Here is a 25,110-nt window from a genome sequence, read left to right as displayed (position 1 = left end):
AAAGGTGTGCACCTCTGGGATTAAAGGCATGCACCGCCCGTTTTCTGTGGTAACTAGTGTGGCTACTGGGATTAAAGGTGTGTGTTACTACTGCCTAGCTGTAAGGCTGACCAGTGTGGCTGTTTTACTTTGGCAATCCCCAGGCAGGCTTTATTAAAATACAGTTGGAATGCCACTACAGATCTTATCTGGAATGTGAGTTAATGCAAATATCCATTTAGTTTGTTTTTTAAAATGTACTTTCATCCAGCTGAGTGTTGGATGGAGGCTAAAGTGACCTATAAAAGTACCACCATCTAAAAGGGTCACATCAGTTAAGCTAGAGATCAGCTGCATCGACCTTTCTAGTTTTAGTGCATTCAGTTAGAGTTACCCATATTATTGAAATACATACTTGGCTGTGCCCTATACATTCCTTCACTAGACTTGATACACCCAGATTACTCCAACCAAAAGTACTCAGAAAGAGGAGTACTTTTAGCAAATTATGTTTAACAAAAGCAGTGTTTTTCTTCAAGGAAGTTTGCATGTTGAAAATACAAAGAGTCACTGTAGCAAATAAATACCAAACAACAATAACAATCCCAAAATAACAACAACAAAAACTAGCCCATGATTCTTAGGTGATGATCGTTTGTTTAGCAAGTGTATATTTTCTGAGCACCTTCATTGTGGATGAGGTGGAAGGCACTGTGCCAGATTCTGGCTTGTTACAAATGTTGGGGAGGTTTGTGAAGGTGAAAAGTAACAGTGTAAGGGTTCTTTTTAACTCTAGGTAACAATATAAACATTGTTATTAAGGGGGAATGTGCTGGTTACTGTTGTCATCTGGGAAGAGAGAACCTCAATTGAGAAAATGCCTGCAACAGATTGTCTGTAGGCGACATTTTCTTGATTAGTGATTGATGTGGGAGGGCCCAGCCCACTGGGGAAGGTGGGCTGAGCAGTAACTGAGCAAGCTACGGGGAGCAATCCAATAAGCAGCCTTCCTCCACGGCCTCTGCATCCGTTCCTCATCCCGGGTCCCTGCCTTGAGTTTCTGTCCTGACTTCTCTTCACGATGAACTATAACTGAAGCTGAAATAAACCCTTTCCTCCCCAAGTGCTTATAGTCATGCTTTGACAGCGATAGAAACCCAGAAGGGCAGGGAATATTGTATTAGGCACCAAGTAGTAGATATAAACAAGTGTGGAAGCATAAAGCAGATTTCTAGCTTAAAAAAAAAAACCGTCAAAGGTGACCATCAGCTTCCTTTCTGCTTATGAAATGGTAGCTGAAATACTTTCTAAAATTTAGGTCTCCCCAGTAAATCTTAACCCTCCAGAGTCTCACCTGTCTTTAACTGATGTCTGTACTGTTCAGTATCTTATAGGTATCGGCAATTAATGGCTGTCTCATAAATATTGATATTATTGGATAGACCAGTAGAACCTTTGACAGTTTGCTTCTGACAAAGCCATCTCTGCATATACGTTTTAACTTTTTCGTGGTGCTAGGGATCAAATCTAGGACCTTGCACACTCTAAGCAAGTGATATACCACTGAACTATACCCCTGTATCTGATATTGCTATATAGATTTCATCAATGTTTGATTTGAGGAAATATATACACTTATGCCAAGATAAATGATTATGCGTAATCAGAAGTATTTAAGATTTCCTAGGAATAAGACTTCAAAAATGTCTCGTGTTTCATTGTTTTAGATTTAAACAATAAAATGTATAGTGAAATTGTAGCCTACGAGGACATTAGATTCTTTGAAAAATATTTAAAATATAGTATAGGTGAAATTGCCCCTGAAAAAAAATCTCTTAAATCTCTTAGAAAGTTGAGAATACTAAGACTTTACCTGTATGCATCATTGAAATAACTTGGGTTTAGTATTATACTGTACCAATAATAGACCGTTCTTACCCGTGGGTAAATGCTCATTTCTGGGTTCATGCAGACATAACCTGGGCCTTTCTTTCCTAGAGACATCATTTCAGCTTTCCATCCATCTTTATTTACGGACATACTGCCAGCGGGAAGACCTATGTAACACAAACTTTGTTGAAGGCGTTAGAGGTAAGGCTGCCCCCGGAGCCTGATGTTGATGGACCTTCATTCTTGTGCTGCTGGAGAGGGGATGGATCAGATGACTTACTCTGATTTTCCTTCTCTAGAGTATCATCAGCTATAGAAAGCATTTCTACCCAAATCTTGTTGGGATACTTTGGATGAGTGTAAGCCTCAAAAGCTATTAGTTACTAACATACATCCTGACAGTAAAAACTTCTAAGTTGAGCTGAATTTTTCTCTCTTTGGTACCTAGTAGTTAGTAGTTGGATAAACAAGTAATAGCTTTTAAAAATGTTAAAATTTACTTTATTTATTTATTTATTTATTAAAGATTTCTGTCTCTCCCCGCCACCGCCTCCCATTTCACTTCCCCTCCCCCAATCAAGTCCCCCTCCCTCGTCAGCCCAAAGAGCAATCAGGGTTCCCTGCCCTGTGGGAAGTCCAAGGACCCCCCCCACCTCCATCCAGGTCTAGTAAGGTGAGCATCCAAACTGCCTAGGCTCCCACAAAGCCAGTACGTGCAGTAGGATCAAAAACAATTCTCAACAGATGAAGTTCAAATGGCCAAAAGACACTTAAGGTCATGCTCAACTTCCTTAGCGATAAGGGAAATGCAAATCAAGACAACTTTAAGATACCATCTTACACCTGTCAGAATGGCTAAAATAAAAAGCACTAATGATAGCCTTTGCTGGAGAGGTTGTGGAGAAAGGGGTATACTCATCCATTGCTGGTGGGAATGCAAACTTGTGCAACCACTTTGGAAAGCAGTGTGGCGGTTTCTCAGGAAATTCGGGATCAACCTACCCCTAGACCCAGCAATACCACTCTTGGGAATATACCCAAAACATGCCCTATCATACAACAAAAGTAAAATTTACTTTTTAACATAAGATGTCTCCTTTTCACTCTTTACTCGTAGTATTGATTCTCATCTTTCTGATTTTCGCATGTGTAAAGCCGCACATACCTCAACCTGCCCTTTTCCTATTTCCTGTCTGAATGATCTTCACCATTGATACTGGATTTAAAAACAAAAACTCCTTCTTATCCTTAAACAGTCGGATAAGCACATTCCCTTGTGGAGCCAGGCCTTCGTCTGTGTTTACTCATGGCCCCTCTCAGTTCCACTTCCCTTTGTTGTTCCTAGGGTTTCTGCACAGTGGCTTCCCTGGCTGCAAACTGGGGCAAGTAGACAACCTTTGGGATAAGTAAATGTTAACCCATGAAGAATGCATTCCCGTATAGTATCATAAGCAGCTAGTAACGCTTAGATGCTGTTTATTAATATTATCACACAACTGTTCATATCCTAAGCTGGCAGTAAGCGGTATCTGTTGGAATGGGCATGGCTGTGATCTTGAGCAACTGAGAACAGAGAAACAGATGAGCAGGCCACAGGCTTTGGTCTCACCTCAGCTCCGAGGATGCGTGTTTGAGATGGCCTCCTGAAATGCTGAGTTTTTGCTCTGTTTCAGCTTTGGCCTGCATTGCTCCTATGTCTTGGAATGACCGTCCTCTACTCACTTGCTCTCCTTCTAATATCCTGTTGATTGACAAATGATTACTTATTTAGCTGTGTTTTTTTCTACTTCTCTGGGAAGTGCTTCCTGACTTCCAGTGCTGTTAAAATATGCCCCTGTTTTGTGACTCTTCACGATATTCAGTCTTCTCAGCTGTAATTTCTTTTTTATATTGTGTTTCCTGGATGTGATTTTTTTTTAAAAAATGTACATACATATAGATACACACACACATGTATCATCCCCACAAGCACAGTGCTTGGCACATTTTAAGTTGTAAATACTACTCTTTGATCCCAAAGATCAACTGGCATTTTAAACACAAAGATGTTGCGTTTCATATCTGACTTCAGAATCTGAACATACAAGGTGTTTGGTCACCAATTTGTTTTTGAAAGCTTGTGTATGACGTATCCAGAGAATACATGTTGAATAAAAGCATGTAAGGAAGTTTTATGTTAAAGGAATGAATTATGATTTTACCATTTGTTCCTTTTGCAATAACTTAATCAATGTTAGATATGACTATTACTGCTTCTGTTATAGATACCAAAACATGTGCTTAGAAAAAAATGCTGTTATTTGAGTCAAGAATAGCACGAAAGTAAGCAAGATATTATGAGTAGTCTACCTAAGGAAATATTGATGGTACCTCTCTAGTAAATAAATGTAACCTGCTAGGAAGCAAATTCTTCAGTAAGGAAAATTCCCACTAGGAATTTTACCTTTCAAAAGTAATTGGTTTCTTTATACTCATACTTAAAGAGGGAAATACAAGTTTACTTTGGGTCTTAGAGGAAGACAGATGAGAAACTCAAATCAGAGAAGTGAGTGTAAGGATGTTTTAAGGGACAGTTATTCATCATGGTCTTTATCACCCCAAGACCTCGAGGAATCTTAGAGAGCACTGTTGCCAGAACCTAGCAAGCGCAGTAGCCGTAGCTCGGGCCTTTGGTAGCAGAATGCAGACACTGCCAGCATGCAGTGTGGAGAGAAGAAATGCTGAACTTTCCTCAGCAGCTCTGCTTCAGTCCCTAGCTGCCTCTTCCTGTTGGCTTTTCCAGCCCCAGCGTGATGATGTCATTTATACTGGCCAGGAGGATCCTGGGGCCCAGGGTGGTGGAGAGCCCAGGGTGCAGAGGGACGGGGGTGACCAGGGACGATCAGCAGAAACTATATGCTTTTGTTTACTCTGTTTCGGTTTTGGTTTTCAGCTCCCGCATGCCTTTGTGAACTGTGTTGAGTGCTTTACTTCGAAACTACTTTTGGAACAAATTCTAAACAAGTTGAGTCATCTCAATTCTTCTGAGGCAGACTGTCCTACAGAAATCACCTGTGAAACATTTAATGACTTTGTTCGATTGTTTAAGCAAGTGACCAGTACTGAAAATCTCAAGGATCAGACTGTATATATTGTAAGTAATTTAACGTGATTATATCATCTTTCATTTGAAAACTGATTGTGTCGTAGATCCACTTCCATATATTTATTTTGAGTCTTATTTTGTATAGTGCTCCGTGGAAGGTGCTTTAGTGATACAAACATGTGTTATAACGACTGCCAAAAGGGGCCTTTGCTTAACAGAAATCCATATCCACAGAGGGCCATCTCTGTAGAAGTTGAATATCTAAATATAGTGTATAGAAGTTGTCTCAGGGAAGGGTGGTTACATGATGTAAGTGACAGAAGATGAGAAGGATTGGTTCGAGAATACGTGGCTGCCTTTGGCAAACACAGAATTTGTAGGCTTAGTGAGATTAGGAGAGAGAGAGAGAGAGAGAGAGAGAGAGAGAGAGCGAGCGCTAGGCCATACTCTGAGGTAAGTACCCAAGAAGCATTTGTTATTGGCTAAACATTAGGGTAGAAAAGTATACAGATATTTGGTGTAGAACAAGTTTAGACTGGTCTGTAACTAAAAATCTGTAACCTTTACTACTTAGAAAATAATATAGAAAGTTGGTTAAGAATTTTTCTGTTTATTAAAATTTTTCTGCTTATTGTGTCTTACAAATTGAGAATCTACTAGAATACCTTACTATAAATCATTAAGAATAATATTTACATCTCAGTTTTCCTTTTGAATCATAGTTATCTGATAATAGCTTTTGAAGAAGGATCATAAATTAGAATAATGAAGTCATGAGTTATAACAGTTAATCATTATCAGATTAAAAGAATAAACTCTTAATTTGCTATTTCTGCTTTGTATTTTTTCACTAAAGTGGACCAATTCTTTTGAGTTAGTGTTCTAGCTTAGAGAGTTATTTAAACAGAGATTGTTGAGAAATTTCCTAATGAGAATGTATCATCGAAAGACTACTTTATATCTTTATTGTAGTAAATTGTACCTTTAGTTGGCCAGAACTAAGAATTGAATATTTAAATATAATTATTCTCATACGTTGTTGCAAGATAAAATATCTAGATTATTCAGGGAAACTATCCTGCATCTTAATTTTATTCCTTATTTAAATGATTATGTAATTTGCAAGAAGATTTATTATTAAAGTATGAATATTTATGGTATTAAAATGGGTTCTTTTTTGGGGGGGGAGAGAACTAGGTAATGCACTAGATAACACAGAACATCTTGTCACATTTTAAAGTTAGGAGACTCTCACTGACTACTGGGTTTGTTATGGAGAGCATGGGAGCCGATTTGAAGAGGCTCATACTGCCCAGATATAAGACAATTTGACTACTTAAGGATGAGTTAAGTCAAGCTGGTACTGACCTGGGAGCTTCCCCTCTTTAAGGATGAGTTAAGTCAAGCTGTTACTGACCTGGGAGCTTCCCCTCTTTAAGGATGAGTTAAGTCAAGCTGGTACTGACCTGGGAGCTTCCCCTCTTTAAGGATGAGTTAAGTCAAGCTGGTACTGACCTGGGAGCTTCCCCTCTGCCTGGCTCTCACATTGTCACGTGCTCGCAGGCTGCTGGGGGAGAAAAGTCATCAACCGTCTTACCTCGCTGTGAACCCTGTGAGCTCCAGTAACAAGTAGCCTGGCAGGATATGGCCATTGGTGCAATAGTAATGTCTTGGGGGGATCCAGTCACTTTCTGGTTAGACTTAAGGCCTATTCCTTAGGAGGAAACTGCTGTAAGCTTGGTCAGAACCTGTGGCCTGAGAAGTCAAAGGCCCAAACGGAGAACCTAATATTGTTCCTTTGCTGAATGGACATAGTATCAAACTGCCTAGATTAGCACAGCTAAGAGCTCACTAGAGAAGCTTCCTTTTTCCCCAGTAGATGACTTTGAATACAGGCACTTAGAGTTGGTCAGAAGTACAGAGAATAAGTGACTAGGGAATCTCAGCCCTAAATACAACATCTGTATCAGTATACCTCTCCAGGCAAGCCTCAGAGAACAAGGGAAGAGAGGACAGAGATTGGGCAAACCAGGGTTATGAAGCCATGAACCAGGATCAGCTGTGGCTGTCTGCAAAGATCAAGCCAGCCAGCATTTCTTGTTTGAGGAGGAGCTCATGAGGTCGCTATCCCTCATTGCGAGCTGTTGGCAGTTGGTGACCGCTAAGGAAGGAAGAGCTGGTTTTCTGCAGGGTGTGGCCCCTGTGAGATTGCCCATGCTCCGGTGGATGCCCTCACTCTCATACACATACAGGCAGCCCTAACTGCACTCAGTGGGTTAGTTAACAAGACAAGAAGAAAAAAAGACATGAAATTAGGAACATATTAGATAAATAGTTAAAAAATATCACAGCCGGGCGGTGGTGCCGCATGCCTTTAATCCCAGCTCTCGGGAGACAGAGGCAGGCGGATCTCTGGGAGTTCGAGGCCAGCCTGGTCTACAAGAGCTAGTTTTGGGACAGGCACCAAAGCTACAGAGAAACCCTGTCTCAACAAACAAACAAACAAAAAAAATCACAAAGCTCCAATTTATTGATTACCTGGAGATGTAATTTACTATGCACTGCAGTACTCAAGTAATAGCCCCAAGAAAACACCAAGTCCTGACCCTGAGCCCTGGAAATCCTACTTCATTTGGAAAAAGGCTCTTAAGGTGGAGAGATCCACCCAGATTATCTGGGAGGAAACAGACTCTAATCCTAAATGTCAGTCGATAGAGATATCTAAGTGTGCTACACAGGTGGACAAGACCAGACTGTAAAAGCTGCAGGAAATCAGAAGGTTGAGGATATTTGCCTTTAGGACTGCAATGATGTGGGTAACAAACCGCATTATTCCAGTACCACAGCGATCGAGGCTACCAGAAGATGGAAAAGGCAGGAGCTTGGTTTTTTCCAGGAGCCACTGGAGTTACCATAGTGCTGCTAATACCTTAATTTCGCTTGGTGAAACTCTCTTTAAGTTTTTGGCTTCCAAGAACTGTGAGAAATAAATTTTAAATCTGTTTTAAGCCATTAGGTCTGTAGTAATATTACAAAAAAGAAAATGGGCAAAAACTCAGAATAAGAAATTGGTAATTGGGGGAAATCAAGTATTTTTCCTTTTGTCCTGTATGAACGCATGCTTTCATGAATCTTGACCCATCCATGCTACTAATGAGGCATTTTTGGGGGGGACAAGTGTGGAAAAATTTGAGTATTGGCTATTTGATGATATTAGGAAATAATGCCAAATTTTAAAATGTATGATAATGTGACTGGTTATATTTTTTATAAGGAGTACTCATATGACTTCATTGGTCAGTTTTAATAGTTACTAACATGACCGAACTCATCACCATTCTGCTGTTCTATTTTATTTTATTTATTTATTTTTTTTGGATTTTCGAGACAGGGTTTCTCCATAGCTTTTGGTTCCTGTCCTGGAACTAGCTTTTGTAGACCAGGCTGGCCTCGAACTCACAGAGATCCGCCTGCCTCTGCCTCCTGAGTGCTGGGATTAAAGGCATGCGCCACCACCGCCCGGCTTTGCTGTTCTATTTTATATATTATTCATAAATGTCCACTGTATATGTCTAGTGTCTGTATGTTTTAGGAAACATTATGACAAAAGCATTATAACTTTGAACAAAACTTAATCTTAGAGCTATCTAGCAGTTTAAACATTGCATGCGTAGCTGTAAAGTTCAATCAAGAAAAGTTCTGTGTGATAAATTTTAGAATATACTTCTGTCTTTCTTGGGTAATAAAGACTTGTAATTTTTATAAGTGGGGAGATAGAGTCAGAGTACTTCACACCCTGTTTTGTGGGTAGTACAATTAGAAATATAGCAATGACGTGTTTTCTCTTTGGATATTTGGATTAAAAAATTTTATTAGCAATCTGTTTTTAGCTTAATCTCTTTGAAATATGTTTTTAATGTGTAAATAGCCTTTTGAAAGTAAATTTAAGCTTACTTTAAAACGCTACATTTTTTTCTTTGTAACATGGAAAGTTTAAAAATCTTATAGTATGTTATTCTTTATAAAATACATAATGAATTTGATTTTCATGTAGATTTCTCTTTAAGGTTCTGGATAAAGCTGAATATCTAAGAGACATGGAAGCAAATCTTTTGCCTGGCTTTCTTAGGTTGCAAGAATTGGTAAGTAATATACAGAGTGGGTTTCCCTCGGTAGATCATATGTTCCCTCCCCAATATGTTGTTATGATTAAAGTTCAGTCTTTTCACATAGTGGTATTAATTTATGATTTGGTAGACTTAATAAATTATTTTAGCTTTCAATTATAAAGTAAGTTGCCATCTATTAAAGAATTTCAAGTCTTTAGTCATTAATGAGAGGGGGTTAGACATCGATATCTACACGTTCCTTCATTTTGATCTACAGAAGTCATGGTGTAGTTATTCTGATCGTCTGGTTTGCTATCTGCTAGCCACTCCTTGTCAGCGTGCAGCTCTTCACTCGGCTAGTATGGTCTCACCGAACTATCTTCAGTCAACTGCAGTTGTCATGATAGTAGGAAAGATTGAATATGCACATTATCAGTGGTTACAGGGAAAAAGCACAGAGATTTGAATAATTTGAAGAAAGAAAATTGATGAGAGAATTCAGTCCTCACTAGTATCCACCCAGGAATGCTCGGTTCGGGATAGTTATGCATATCCCGCTAGGGTTTTACTCACCAAGACAAAGAGCTGTCTGAGCAGAACAGTACCATTGTCCTCTTCAATCAAGAGTAATTTAGACCTTATTGATTTTGTGGCTGATTGTACGCTTATTTTGATTTTATTATTTTATCAGTGGTTTGAACATAAATAGATTATACTTTCTAGCTATATGTTCATTTGTACTAAAGTGTTTAGTAGCATTGTTCTGAGAACCAAGGCAGAATCTTCCATAACCCTCCCAACTGTAAAACAGCCGGGGACCAGCTGTTCACATACATGAGCTGACTGGGGTAGTTCTGATCCAAGCAGTTAGAGTGCTGCAGGTGTAAGAGACTTCCCAGTGCCGCTGAAATGCTGTGTCCCGCAGGTGGGCAGAGTTGGGTGGAGAGCTAGAGGGAGCAATCAATCAGTGAGTCGGCCTTGGGGTCCGAGGCTCACTCTTAGTGATTATTGCTGTTACAAGGTGCCTGCCTGTTTTCAGTCCTCATTTTGGTTTTTGTTCATCTGTTTTGTTTTTGTAGGTGTTTGTGTGATGTGGAATGCCCTTCTGTATATGTGTTACTTTTATTGATTGATAAATAAAGTTGTTTCAGCCAATGGCTTAGCAAAGTAAAGCCATGTGGGAAATCTGAATAGAGATATATAGGGAGAGTAGGCAGAGTCAGGGAGATGCCATGTAGCTACCAAAGGAGAAAGATACCTCCTGGTAGGCCACAGCCTTGTGGTGATACATAGATGGATAGAAATGGGTTAATTTAAGATATAAGAGCTAGCTAGAAATACGCCTGAGACATCGGCCAAACAGTATTGTAATATAGTTTCTGTTTGGGTCTGGGCGGCTGGGACGAACGCACAGTCTCCGCTTACATTTGTGGTTTCTGTAGGCCTTGACTCATTGCTTCCCACCCTGACTACCTAGACCTTATTCTCACCCTTCATGCTTCCTCTACATACCTAGTAACAATCCCGTGACAATAATAAGGACTTTCACGTTTGTTTTTGTTACAGAAACTACTAGGAGAAAATTTGAGGTTTTATTATAATCTCTACTGGAAAGGGAACCATCAGTTTAACATTTCTGAGTGGATACTTGATTTTGAATTGTATTCCATTTCAGAGGAACTTAATAAAAGCATTTTCTATTTTTTACATACATACAGCATACAAGAACCACATTTGCTAGGAATCAAATAGTAGATTTTCCCCAAAATGTAGTGCAACTTACATATGAAACTGGATTCTAAGAATGCTTACAGACCAGAGCAGATACCACATCTGCATTGTTAGCCATAAAGAATTTTGGAAAATGAAAGCCTGTGTGGAAAAGGAAGGGGTGTCAGGATGAGTTCTAGCTGGTGCACAGGCATTTGTGACGAGTCTCTTAAAGGATAATGGGCACATTCAGCTTTCATTATTGCTTTTGGTAAACTAAGGGAAATTTTTAAATATATTTCAAAAGATAACCTCTTTTACTTAGCATTGATGATTTAGAAGGATATTATTAGTTACAGTTATTTGTATTTTTAATATATAGTGGCCATTAATGTTTCTCAATAATTTGAAAACAAACAGAAAGCTTTAGTATTTCTTAATAATATGAAGTTACACAACATGACAAATCTTTTATCCAATTCTTTGTTTATTTTTTTCTGAGTTGCTGTAAATATTTTAATGATGGGAAATACCCATCAAGATTTTAGAAAATTCTCACAGGATTTTGTCTTAATTTTTCCAAGCAGATGTGTTTCTTAGTATCTACAGAACACGTTCTTACGCGACCGCTCTGGCGCTCGTGAGTAACTGGGATGTTGATTGACCTACAGTTTTATGGAAATTCCAAGCAATTATGTATGAAAATTTGCAAATGGTTGAGCTCCCTGATTAGGTTTTTTTAAATATGGTTTATTAATATGCAAATAATTTATTGCATATGTTAAGCTTTGCAGAATTCAGTTGAAGATAAATCCAAAGGGAATTACTGCCCTCAGATTCTTAAATACTATGTTACTTTTCTTCCCTTTTCTTTGCAGACTGACAGAAATGTGACTGTTATCTTTCTCAGTGAGATCATTTGGGAAAAGTTTCGTCCAAACACCGGATGCTTTGAACCATTTGTCTTGTATTTCCCTGATTATAGCATAGGTACGTTTTAATTGTTTGAGCAAATAACCCTTGTCTTTTCTTCAGAACTATGCCGTGGTTAGCCTGAGGTACTTCGGTATCTTCAGTTGTTTAGTTTTGTTGCCAGTCTCAAAATGCTTGTATTCCTGCATTGCAGAAATTTGATTTTGAAACCGTGAAGGGTCTGTTCTCACTCATGATCATGAATGAGCAGAACAGGTCTCATGTGTTTGCTAGGGTAAACTTTCATCATCTCTAATTCATTCTTGTGTGTATCCTGTGATTAGAACATCTACACAAGAAAGAAGTATACGAGATTCGTAACACGTTAGAACTGTAGAGAAATCTTTATCATATACCTGGATTAAGTTCCATGTATCTTGAGTTTATAAAATTTTGTCATTGCTGTAACTCTTACTGTGCCTACTGCTAGTTCTTTTGTGTATTTTCTTGGGGTTTATGTTTAATCTTAAATTTTATAGGGTCTAATAATTTATCTCTTTGAATGAACACAATACTTTTGTATTGTTTACTGGCCTTGTAGTTAATGAATTTGAGCCATGATTATACAGATAGGATACCGCTGACTCAGGTTAGAGCTGTGAAGCATGAGGTGCTGTAGCGGGCTGTGAGAAAATAGCGTCCTGTGATCTTGGCCTTGTTAACACTGTTCCTCTCAGCTCCTGGGCTATAAACATTCATTGCCAAGAGCAACACAGCTTTGCCTGTTTTCACAAGAACGGAAACCAAATAACACCTCCTGCTTTAGCTAATTAACTGTTTTTTATTTAAGGGAACTCAAAATAGATGAAAACCTTATTTTTAATAGCTTCTCGTCCATACAAATCACAAAATAATGAAGGAAAGGCTTATTCAAAGGGTTTTAGTAAACAGTTGCTTTTGACCTTTCCTGTTTTCCATCTTAGTTTCAAATATTGAAAAACTATTTCAAAGTTAAGGAAATTATGAAATTGTGCTGGTTTTACAAAAGTATGATATAATTGTAGAATCTGATTTTTTGTAAGATACAAAGCAGCATAGATGGAATTTCAGGAAAAATTAAATATAGCAGTCTTTTCGATTTTGTCCTGTAGGAAAACATACCTGTTAAGTGTATGATAAATGGAGTCATGTTACATCTGTTTATTAAGTTTTAGGGCCTTTCTATGCATAGCATAAGCACTATATTCATAATTTTCTATTCAAAACTGAAACATTAATTGGTAAACCAAATCATGTGCAGCATGGAATCCAGGCAGAGAGACTGGCAGCTACTGGGGCCCCGTCGTGTTAGCCTGACAGCCCTGCATTTTTAGGGATGTGGCTCTGGTTTCAAGGACACCTTCCCAGTTGTAGCCTTCCTCACAGGTGCAGAAGACTGTGTCTCTTAGGGGCGTGTTTGCTTTGTTCTCCCTCTGCTTAGGTGTGGCTTAGTTGTTGTCAGCATAGTTAAGTCCTGCTCTGATAACAATATGAAAAAGTCAGGGACTTACAATTTCCTACTGCACAAGCTGTGTGTTCCACCTCTGTCCTGTGTTTTCCTTCCTCCTGTAAGCCCCTTGGTACTGTTTATTAGACACCTGTAATACTCTTTTGGTTTTAATAAAATAGAAATGTAAGAAAGAAAATAGCTTTTATTATATAGTCTAATGTGTTTTTGTTATTCTAGATCTATTATAAATTTATAGTTTCATCTAAGACAATTCTCAACCTCCTGATTCTGTGAGCCCTTAATATAGTTCCTCATGTTGTGTTGACCCCCAACCATAAAATTATTTTTGTTGCTACTTCATAACTATAATTTTGCTACTGTTATGAACCATAATGTAAATATGTGTGTTTTCTGATGGTCATACGGCAACCCCCATGAAAGGGTTGTTCAACCCCAAAGAGGTCATGACCCACCTGTTGAAAACCACTGATGTAAGCAAAACTTTTAGCCAGTATTTCTTCATAGGCTTTGTCTCCACTTACAACTTTTATTTCCTCCAGGTCTGTGTTATTTATTTTATGTCACTTGGTAGTGTACCATTGGGGCTTATTTAAATTTATTTTTTCCTTTACTTTTTTTGATACAGTTTTTCTTTCTCTGTCTTTAAATTCACCATCCTTTTTCCTGAGGTTAATCTTGCCATCCTCTGGAATTTTTCATCATAGAACTCTTTTTGCTTTTTCTTTATCTTGTTGATGTTTATAATACTCTAACGCTTTGCTTCTCTTATTGTTTTTCCTGCTGGCTTCATTTATCTACCTTTTTATTCTTATTTATTTAGTTAACAGAATGATAGACATTATGATTTGAGCATTTTGAGGCTATGTTTGATGTATTTGGGAGAAGGGATCTAGAATTGTCTTTACTCCAGGGCTAGTTTTAGCTTTTTTCCCCCAAAGACCTAGCACCTTTTGCACTCTCTTCTCAGTGCCCCATCTCTGCTCATGCCTCATCATGGTCTCTGCATTCTGACTAAAAATTAATATAAATTAATAAACCCATGTGACTTTTAGTTCTCATTAATTGCTTTTTGTCCATCTCTCTAATTTCCATTTGTTCTTATTTGGCCTTAATCTGTGCATGTACAAATTAATATGAACTCAAGACCTCTTGGCAGGCCTTTGCCTTTCTTGGAAACGTGTCTGTAAACTGAAGCTATCTTAACTCTACCCTGTCCTCCTTCTCCTCAACTCAGTAACATTATTGAGCTCCTTTGGGACTCTTTGTACTGCACTCAGGTTAGAGAACCTTGTTGGACCCGGCAGGGATAGCATGCACCTTTAATCCCAGCACTTGGGAAGCAGAGGCTGGCAGATCTCTGTGTATTCAAGGCCAGCCTGGTCCACCCAGAGTTTCAGGACAGCCAGGGCTCCATGGAGGGGGCAGGGGAGAGAAAACTGGGTTGATGGTAGGATTCACCTGTTTTCCCTGTTCAGGTACCACAGTCCTTTATTGCATGTTGTTTGACATTTGATTATATCCATCCACTGTTAATTATTTATTACAGAAAAGTTCAGTCTATGTTAGATTGGCTTTTCCTTCTGTGGTAGGACTTGCCCTAAAAGCAATTGTAGGACAAATCAGACCAGTTTTGAGGAGTTAATGGGGCGTCTTTTACATCAGTACAGCTGACTAAACCATCCTCCGCTGGGGATGAACTTGGCCCTCAACCAGGAGCTCTAGCAGCTGTCTCTCACCTGTCAGCCGTGGAGAGGTCCCCAGTCAGGTTACCTCGTTAGTGTAAGCTCACATATGTTTGGGAGGGAATTAAACCATCATTTTTGTGCCATGAAGAAAAGAAACACAAATTATTCTATCATAGAATTATACTTTTTTAACTAGTAATCACTTATTTTCTCTAATTATTGTTGGACCTAAATGTTTGTTTTCTTAAAAACATTTATAACATCCGGGAACGTAATGATGATGTTTCCGTGCTGTTGAGTGAGTCTGTATTCTCTGAACAGGGAACCTCCAAAAGATCCTGTCCCACGACCACCCTCCAGAGTACTCAGCTGATTTTTATGCTGCCTATATTAATATTCTTCTTGGAGTTTTCTACACTGTGTGCCGAGATCTGAAAGAGCTCAGACATCTGGTAAGTGGGCATTTTGTGTGCGCACACAAACACATGTTTATGTCCTTTAATATTGTCCCATTTAGAAAATTTTAGCACAGGCCAGAAACTGAGAAAATACTTCAGAAATTTGGATAAGGCTTTTTAAGGCTAATATACCTTAAAAGGATTGATGTCTGTGGGTTAGTTCATACTAAACCTGATGAGAAAACTTGCATTCAGTGTCAGGTCCATGTGTTAATTGTTAGGAGTGTGTGCGTGTGTTGTATCTGTTGGTGCACATGAGTGCCGAGCTGTGCGAGCAGAGGCTTGAGGAGGCTGATAGGGCCCTGCTCTGTCTCTTACTATTTTGAGGCAGGGTCTCTCGGGAACCTGGAGCTTACATGTCTCTTCTGGACTGGCAGTGAGGAGACTCCAGTGAGGCTCTTATCTCTTCCCTCCTCATCACTGGTGTACAGGTGTGTGTGGCACCCACCCTGGTTCCGTACATAGGAGCCAGCATTCAAGCTCTAGTCCTCAGAAAAGCAAGTGCTTTTAGTTACCGATTCTCTCTCTAGTTACAGAAACTATGGAAACCATTAAAGTAAAAATGAAAAATAGCAGGAGATGTAATAACAAGCAATTTAGTATCCTACTGCTAATTTTTATATCACCTTCCTCCAGTTTTTATTTATGTCGTGACTGGCCTAGGAGCTTGCCATTAGAATATGGCAAGAAGCTTTAATTATAGATCTTCACTGGCCAGTTAGTGATTTTTGTATAAAAGGCTTTAACTTTGACAAAGACTAGAATAGTTGTTTATATTTTGCTAGAGGTTTGGGAAATGATCATGCCTAACTTTTTTCCCTTTGCTTGGGTTTGGAGTTGTGAAAGGAAGAAGGCGGGAATGTCTTTACCACTGGCAATGCTAGCAGATGTAAAAGTCCTCACACCCTGAAGACAGCGTTACACAGGACAAAGGGTTCTTATTTTCTCCATGCCTAGGACATGAAGGAGTTGAGACACTTACTTTCCATCAGATGCATAGTGTTACTTATTTCAAAGTTTGTAAATGGTGTATTTATGAAAATGTCATAAGTAGCCTACATAAGATTCTTTTCAAGCATTTTTTTTTCTGTGTGTGCATTTAAATCTGCGTTAGGAGTTTCTATTGCCTATGTAGGCAACAAAAGACAGGAGGAAATAAAATACCATTCTGAATATTCATTTAGCTTTGCTTTCTCTGAAAATGCATTTGGTAGTCCAAAATTAGTAATTATAATTGTTAGAAAAGCTAACTGAAGGTGGTATTTTATACTTATCTAATGCCAAACACAGCAGCCTATTTGCTTAACCTGAGTTTTGCATATTTTTTAAAACGTCATACATTTGAGGCATATGGGGTGACCTGTTGTTTTCTGTTCATCCTGTCAGGTCGCAGAGGAATTCAGTTTCTCTGACACTGTTCTCTTCTGGTTTGTGAGGTACTGATGGTCAGCCACGCTTCCTTCTGTTTGTCAGTCAGGTGCTGATGGTCAGCCATGCTTCCTTCTGTTTGTCAGTACTGATGGTCAGCCACGCTTCCTTCTGTTTGTCAGTCAGGTACTGATGGTCAGCCATGCTTCCTTCTGTTTGTCAGTACTGATGGTCAGCCACGCTTCCTTCTGTTTGTCAGGTACTGATGGTCAGCCACACTTCCTTCTGTTTGTCAGGTACTGATGGTCAGCCATGCTTCCTTCTGGTTTTCAGTCAGGTGCTGATGGTCAGCCACACTTCCTTCTGTTTGTCAGGTACTGATGGTCAGCCATGCTTCCTTCTGGTTTTCAGTCATATCATGCTTACTTTTGCCATTGATTAGGGTGCCATCTTTTTTCCTGTGTATTTGTAGTTGGTTGTGGAAGTATCTTTGCACTTGGTTACTTGAAGCTTATTTTCTCATTTCAAGCTGTTTCTGGATATCTATTTTAAGATTGGTCGATTATCATGGAAGGGTTGCTTCTGTCCTGATATTTGATGCATTTGAAAGCAGTTTTCTATGGTCATTGGAGATTAAGTCATCTGTAAAGTGGGCACAGTAGTTATGTCTGTCACACTGGATATTTTGAAGGACTGAGGAGTTAATACACATAAGTATTTAGAAGTTCTTCACACAACTTATTGCTTGTTGGAATCAGTATGAGTTAGTGAGTGTTAATTCAAGCGTTCTTAGTTCTGATTTTTGTTCCTTCAGTATTTAAGAAAGAGATGAGATTCTAAACAACCAAAACAATTCAGAATTATATCAACTTGGCTCTGGAGTATTTTTGTTTTTATACTTCAGTATGTATGTTGGTTTTCTTTTTTCATTAATTTTTTAAAATTTATTTTGCATACCAACTTTAGTTTCCCCTACCTCCTCTCCTCCCGTTCTCTCCCTCACCTCCTTTTTAATCCCCGTCCCCCATTATCCACTCCTTCAGAAAGGGTAAAGCCTCCCATGGGAGTCAGCAAAGTTTGGCATATCAAGTTGAGACAGGACCAAGCTTCTCGCCACTGCATCAAAGATGGGCGAGAATCGGTTCCAAAAAGCCAGCTCATATGCCAGGGACATATGCTAAGGGCCCCACAAACAAACCAAGCTACACAACTGTCACCACATGCAGAAGGCCTTGATTGGTCCCATGTGGACCAAATTCTCCATTCTCCATCCTTCCCCAACTTAACTATCCTGATCCCTCATGTTCCCATCCCCTATTCCCTCCACTCTACTCCCCCACCCCCAGTTTACCAAGGAGATCTCATGTATTTCCTGTTCACAGGGCAATCCTTATGTCCCTCTTAGGACCCTCATTGCTACCTAGTTTCTCCAGGGCTGTGGATTGTAGCCTGGTTGTCCTTTGTTTAACACTTAGTATCCACTTACGAATAAGTACATACAGTGTTTGTTTTTCTGGGTCTGGGTTTCCTCACTCAGGATAACTTTTCCTACTTCCATCCATTTGCTTTCAAATTTCATGATGTCATTGTTTTTGTTTTGTTTTGTTTTTCAGTTAATACTCCATTGTGTAAATGTACCACATTTTCTTCATTCATTCTTTGGTTGTCGGGCATCTGGGTTGTTTTCATGTTCTGACTATTATGAATAACACTGCTGTGAAGATTCTTGAGCAGTGTCCTTATGGTATGATTGAGCATCCTTTGGGTCTATGCCCAAGAGTGGTATATCTGGGTCTTAATTTTCTGAGAAACTGTCATACTGACTTCCAAAGTGGTTGTATAAGTTTGCACGCCCACCAGCAGTGGAGGAGTGTTCCCCTTAACTTCGCATCCTTTCCAGCATGAGCTGCCGTTGGTGTTTTTGATCTTGGCCATTCTGACAGGTGTAAGATGGTATCTCAGAGTCATTTTGATTTGCATTTCCCTGGTGACTAAGGATGCTGAGCAATTCTTTTAAGTTCTTTTGGCCATTTGAGATTTTCCTGTTGATAATTCTCTCTTTAGGTCTGTACCCCATTTTTAATTGGATTATTTGGTATTTTGATGTCTAGTCTCTTGAGCTCTTTATAAGTTTTGAAGAACAGTCCTCTGTCAAATGTGGGGTTGGTGAAGATCTTTTTCCATCCTGTAAGACTGCCATTTTGTCTTACTGATGTGTCCTTTACTTTACAGGAGCTTCTGTTTCAGGAGGTCCCATTTATTAATTATCGATCTCAGTGTCTGTGCTGCTGGTGCATGTTGGTTTTCTATTGCTACATGTGAAATTGTCATATTTGGTATCTTAAATAACATACATTTATTAGCTCACTAGTCTGTAGGTCACAAACCAGGCACTGTGTTGCTAAGTTCTCTCTTCATTGTTTATTAAAGCTGAAATCAAAATTTTGTGTAGAATGGATTTTCTTCTTGAGGTTATGGGGATACATCTGTTCCTTTGGGTTATAAGAATGAAGTTTCATGGCCCTGGTGACTAGATGGTATATGTCTCCCTCAGGCCTCCTAGAGAAGGTACAGTGGTCAGCTCCATCTGCCAGCAAGGGACAGTGCTTGAGTTCCCTTGTACCCACTGACTTCTGTGACCAACCAGACAGAAGGCTCTCCCGTGAGTAGCTCTGGCTCACCTGACAGTCTTCCCTATTGGAACTCTTTGGGATCTTAATTCATCTGCAACATCTCTGCTCGGCAATGCCCAGATTAGTGTTTGATTGAACCGGGAGGTGTGGGGACGCTAAGGGGTCTCCTTGAAATTCTTACTACACCTTGCATGGCTTAGACTATCTTTCAGCAAATGATCTTGCCTGTTAGAGTGAAACCATGCTGGAAATCTCACTGAGGAAGAGTTGGAAAAGCGTCTTAACTTTGCAGCCATGTCAGTATTTATAATCGATTGTTTACCACCTAAAGTAATACAAGTCTCTCCTTTAGAACAATGGGAAATATTCTCTTTACCTGAATCGGGCTTTAATAAAAGTGTTCTTTATTGGTTTAGAAATAATTTCTCAGCTCACCTCACAGATTGACAATTCAGTTTTAGGTAAACAGAATCTTGTGCTTGTAGGAAGGAAGTCCTTGGCATCTGTTTCTTCAGCCACCAGAGGGCGTGCATAGCAAGTGCTCTTCTCAGCAGGTGGTCATCAGGGAGCCCCGATAGTTGTGCTTTCTGAGCTCTGCTTCTCTCGCTGTGGTGGACACGAATGTTCACTGAGCTTGTTGTCAGTTCCTAATAAAGTTACACCGTGTCCTTCGCTTTTCCTATTTATTGATGGAACTTCTAAAAATATTTAAACTTGATAACTGTCATGGGGACATGTGAGGAGATATGCAGTTATGGTGAAAATTTGTAGTATCAAAACCAATCTAAAATGATCTTGCCTGGTTTTGGAGCAGTTTTGTGGTTTTTATTAGCAGCCTTATAGTTTTGTGTTTCTTGGAAATTAGCGATATTGTTTAAGGTTCTAGTGAATATGAATTCCTGTTATGCCATAGTGAATCTGTGGTGGATTGACTGAGAATGGCCCATGGGTTCATGTTTGAATATTTAGTCCCCAGTTGATAGAACTGTTTGGGAAGGATTAGGAGGTGGGGTCCTGTTGGAAGAGGTTTGTTGCTGGGGGCAGGCTTTGAAGTTCTATGTAGGCTCTCAGCTCCCTCCCACTCCAGTGCAGAGCCTGCCGCCACCTCCCCATGATGGTCATGGACTCACCCTCTGCGGTTACGATCCCTAAGTTAAATGCTTCCAGTTGCCTGGATTACGGTGCGTTGTCACATTCACAGAAAGTTAACAAATGGTAGAAATGTGCAGCTATTGGAGAACTGGGGTAGGAGAATTGGGCACGATGCTGGAGAACGCTGCGGAGTTTGTTAATGTGAGACTCTAAGTCAGTGTAAGAATCAGCAGATAGCTCTTGTTGTCCTTTCTCTCTGTAGTGACTTGCAATACTTATTATTGTCCTCTGAATTTGAATTTATACTATTATTATGTCCGTCTTTGCTCTGGGCTCCAAAATTAAATCATAAAATGCTTGAGATCAGAATCATGTTAGTAAATGCCAGCTCTGTGCGTTTACTAACTGAAACTGCATTTCAGTAGGGTTCTAGCATGGAAAATACCAAGTAGTAGGGATTAGTTAGTTCTTCTAACACTTCACTAGGTTCTAGTAGGGATTAGTTCTTCTCACACTTCAGTAGGGTTCTAGCATAGAAAATACTAAGTAGTAGGGATTAGTTAGTTCTTCTCACACTTCAGTAGGGTTCTAGTATGGAAAATACTAAGTAGTTGGGATTAGTTAGTTCTTCTCACACTTCAGTAGGGTTCTAGTATGGAAAATACTAAGTAGTTGGGATTAGTTAGTTCTTCTCACACTTCAGTAGGTCTAGCATGGAAAATACTAAGTAGTTGGGATTAGTTAGTTCTTCTCACATTTCAGTAGGTCTAGCATGGAAAATACTAAGTAGTTGGGATTAGTTAGTTCTTCTCACACTTCAGTAGGTCTAGCATGGAAAATACTAAGTAGTTGGGATTAGTTAGTTCTTCTCACATTTCAGTAGGTCTAGCATGGAAAATACTAAGTAGTTGGGATTAGTTAGTTCTTCTAACACTTCAGTAGGTCTAGCATGGAAAATACTAAGTAGTAGGGATTAGTTAGTTCTTCTCACACTTCAGTAGGGTTCTAGCATAGAAAATACTAAGTAGTTGGGATTAGTTAGTTCTTCTCACATTTCAGTAGGTCTAGCATGGAAAATACTAAGTAGTTGGGATTAGTTAGTTCTTCTCACATTTCAGTAGGTCTAGCATGGAAAATACTAAGTAGTTGGGATTAGTTAGTTCTTCTAACACTTCAGTAGGTCTAGCATGGAAAATACTAAGTAGTAGGGATTAGTTAGTTCTTCTCACACTTCAGTAGGGTTCTAGCATAGAAAATACTAAGTAGTTGGGATTAGTTAGTTCTTCTCACATTTCAGTAGGTCTAGCATGGAAAATACCAAGTAGTAGGGATTAGTTAGTTCTTCTAACACTTCACTAGGTTCTAGTAGGGATTAGTTAGTTCTTCTCACACTTCAGTAGGTCTAGCATAGAAAATACTAAGTAGTTGGGATTAGTTAGTTCTTCTCGCACTTCAGTAGGTCTAGCATGGAAAATACTAAGTAGTAGGGATTAGTTAGTTCTTCTCACACTTCCCCATGCTAGGATTCCTGGAGAGATTGTTAAAACATGTAATAGATTTCAGGACTTATTCTCTGATGGATTTTAGTACTCCCGGATAATGCCAAGAACTCACGTGTAGCAACCAGTGCAAATACTTTAAATCATCCTTAATTAAGTGATGCTTCATTTATGGTGGTATTCACATGCTGGAAAATAGCAGTTAATTGTCTGACCTCGATCTTTTTATTCAGCATTATGGCTAACTACAAATTATGCCTTATTATTTTATATGTACCTAATGCATTAGGTAAGGTTTAGCCAATAGTGTGTCTTTTTTTTGATGTTTCTGTTGGTTTTTTGCAGTAATAAGTTAGAATTACCCTGTACTCAAAAATCAATTTTAAATAAAATTGCTTAATTTGTAATAAAAAATTTATGTGAAAAATTCTTAACTAATATTTCTGCTTTTTGTTTGTGTTTTTAAATTCATAGGCAGTGCTTAATTTTCCCAAATACTGTGAACCTGTAGTTAAAGGAGAAGGTAACTAAATATAATCATTAATATTTCATTGGAGAAAATTATACAAGATTTGAATTATCAAAATTTTCTCCTGGGAGTAGCAGGTGAACGTGATACTCGCAAACTGTGGAGAAATATTGAGCCTCACCTGAAGAAAGCAATGCAGACTGTTTATCTCAGGGAGATATCAAGGTAATTGTATAAACACCAGTTTTTTTGGTTGTTTTATTTTTTTTTGTTTTGTATATTTGTATAGGATTTGATGATTAAGCACCCTAATCCAAAATCTAAATTCTAAAATACGTCAAATTTCTAAACTATTTAAACTTCCTATCTAAGCTTTTCTTCAGTTAAGCTAAAGTATATGTGTTTTCCTCCTCTTCTTCGTATAAGTATGACAGAGAAGAGTCAGCATGTCTAACTGACCTCATGAGCTAGGAAACCCTGGGTTGTACAAAGGGCAATACTGGAGTAAAGAAAGCATGTCGGAAATGAAGGAAAGCCTGCTTTCCTGCACCGCCAGTGCCCACAGCCCCGGGTTATAGAACCCCGGGTTCTGCACGTGGTTCATTTGAGACTCTGCTAGTGTGCTATGTTCTATTAAATCACCACAGACCAGCGATGTAAAACCTCGCCAGCCTGAAACAGCCCACGGAATGCGGTCCTGCAGCTCTGGCAGTTGCTGTCTTCATCAGACTGTGGCTCCTTACTACATCTAAAGTCAGCAGCCAAGCACGGCCTCCCCACTCTGACCTCATCTGGAAGAGCCAGTTGGTTTTACCCAGAAACTTTCTATTTCAGTGTCAGGCTAGGCTGCATGTTTTTCCCACATAAGACAACATGATAACTTGTTAGCAGCTTTGACAGAAGCATTATTAAGTCTACCATTGAGACGTGTAAACTATTTAGACTAAAAAGAAAATCATTTCTAGGCTTCCAAGCAAAAAGTTACTTACAAAAGAAAGTTAATAAAACCTTAAAATTGATCAGCATTTTCAAAGAGAAGTAAAGCCAAATAGTTATCTTTTCAACCTGTCAGCCAAGTAATCAAAACGGTAGAAAACAGGTTAAGCAGAGTTGAACAGAAAACACTATGCATAAGGCGTCTCTGAGTGACGACCCAGGAAACTAGCAAAGGATTGTTGGTAAACACCGAGTTTAATTTTACATCTAAATGACAGTAAAGGTGAGCGTAAGTGAACAGTATGCGAGTTTGTATCTCTTGCTTGAAAAGCCTTTCCTTATCCTTCTAGCCTGTTCCTAACCATCTGTACAGTTTCTGATTTTTCTTCCCTCTCTCTTTTGAAAAATATGGATTCATTTATTAGTTCTGCTTTTGACTGTGTGTTCTTGAAGGACTTACTCTTTGGGCCTCAGTGTTCTAATCTGATCATCAATCAGTTATTCCAGAGTAGAATTAATGTACAGTTTTATCCCATACAGTGATTAGAACTGTTGGGAGCTTTACTGAGTGAATAGTGGTATTTATTTATTGTAATTAGAGTAAAAAAGGTAATTAAAAAATTAACAATGGGGAATTTGTTACACTGTTGATATATATCAGATGTTTTTGTACAGGTACAGCATGTATACTGTGTGTATATATTATTTTTCTATATCCTAATGAATGAAAATGATGTGTTCTATAGGGCTCTTCTTATTGCAGGATATTGATTTCTTGTGTTTTCAGTCTAATTTTGCTGTCCTATTTTATTTTAGTTCCCAGTGGGAAAAGTTACAGGAAGAGGACACAGACAACACAGGACAGCTAAAAGGTATCAAAGAAAACCCTGAGAATTACCAGGATACTGTTTAAACTATTACAGACATGGTGGTTAGAGGATCTTCAGTCAGCAAATGTAAGCTAGATATTTTCATTAATGCTTTTCCTTCAACTGAATGTCAGTTTGGTGTTTCCTTAGATTCTGTCTTGATTGGCTTCTACCATGTGAAAAATCAATGAATATTTCTTTAGTGTTTTTACCTAAATAATCCAGGTACATGGTACAACTTTACCTAAAATAAAATCAAACTTTGTATTAACTTAAAGGGTCCTTTTCAGTACTTATATTTTCAAAGTATGTTTGTTTTCTTTAAAGAAGGTATTATTGTGCATTTTTATCAAACTGACCAGATTTTATTACTCAGAATATCTAAAATGTAATTTTTTTCTTTTCAAAAATGTAAAGATTTCTGTTTAAGAAAGGGAATGATGTGATGGTTTCCGGCACTTCAGCTGATTTACAGGTCTTATACTGCAGGAGAGAAAGACAATGACCAGAGTTAGGGAAATGCTGTGGTTTACCTGCACTACTTCTGTGAGCCTTCAGACTGTAGTTTACCTGTACTGCTCCTGTGAGCCTTCAGACTGTAGTTTACCTGTACTGCTCTGTGAGCCTTCAGACTGTAGTTTACCTGTACTGCTCCTGTGAGCCTTCAGACTGTAGTTTACCTGGACTGCTCCTGTGAGCCTTCAGACTGTAGTTTACCTGTACTGCTCCTGTGAGCCTTCAGACTGTAGTTTACCTGTACTGCTCCTGTGAGCCTTCAGACTGTAGTTTACCTGGACTGCTCCTGTGAGCCTTCAGACTGTAGTTTACCTGCACTGCTCCTGTGAGCCTTCAGACTGTAGTTTATCTGTACTACTTGCTTTGTGCCTTCAAACTGAGCTCTTTGTT

The 25,110-nt window shown here is 38.9% G+C and overlaps 1 protein-coding gene across 1 annotated transcript in view; it reads left to right on the top strand.

Annotated features, from left to right (window-relative positions):
• Positions 1-25,110, top strand: part of Orc5 (origin recognition complex subunit 5) — a 53,317-nt gene that overhangs the window by 1,008 nt on the left and 27,199 nt on the right. Inside the window, exons 2-9 of the mRNA XM_075956107.1 lie at positions 1,978-2,070; positions 4,802-5,002; positions 9,022-9,096; positions 11,652-11,763; positions 15,202-15,332; positions 22,405-22,453; positions 22,534-22,624; positions 24,152-24,207. Of these exons, the coding sequence (XP_075812222.1) occupies positions 1,978-2,070; positions 4,802-5,002; positions 9,022-9,096; positions 11,652-11,763; positions 15,202-15,332; positions 22,405-22,453; positions 22,534-22,624; positions 24,152-24,207 (808 nt within the window). The remainder of the gene's footprint in view (positions 1-1,977; positions 2,071-4,801; positions 5,003-9,021; positions 9,097-11,651; positions 11,764-15,201; positions 15,333-22,404; positions 22,454-22,533; positions 22,625-24,151; positions 24,208-25,110) is intronic.

The sequence above is a fragment of the Microtus pennsylvanicus genome, chromosome 22, assembly GCF_037038515.1.
Source record: "Microtus pennsylvanicus isolate mMicPen1 chromosome 22, mMicPen1.hap1, whole genome shotgun sequence".
Taxonomy (NCBI): Eukaryota; Metazoa; Chordata; class Mammalia; order Rodentia; family Cricetidae; genus Microtus; species Microtus pennsylvanicus.
This window is presented reverse-complemented; position numbering and strand designations above follow the sequence as displayed.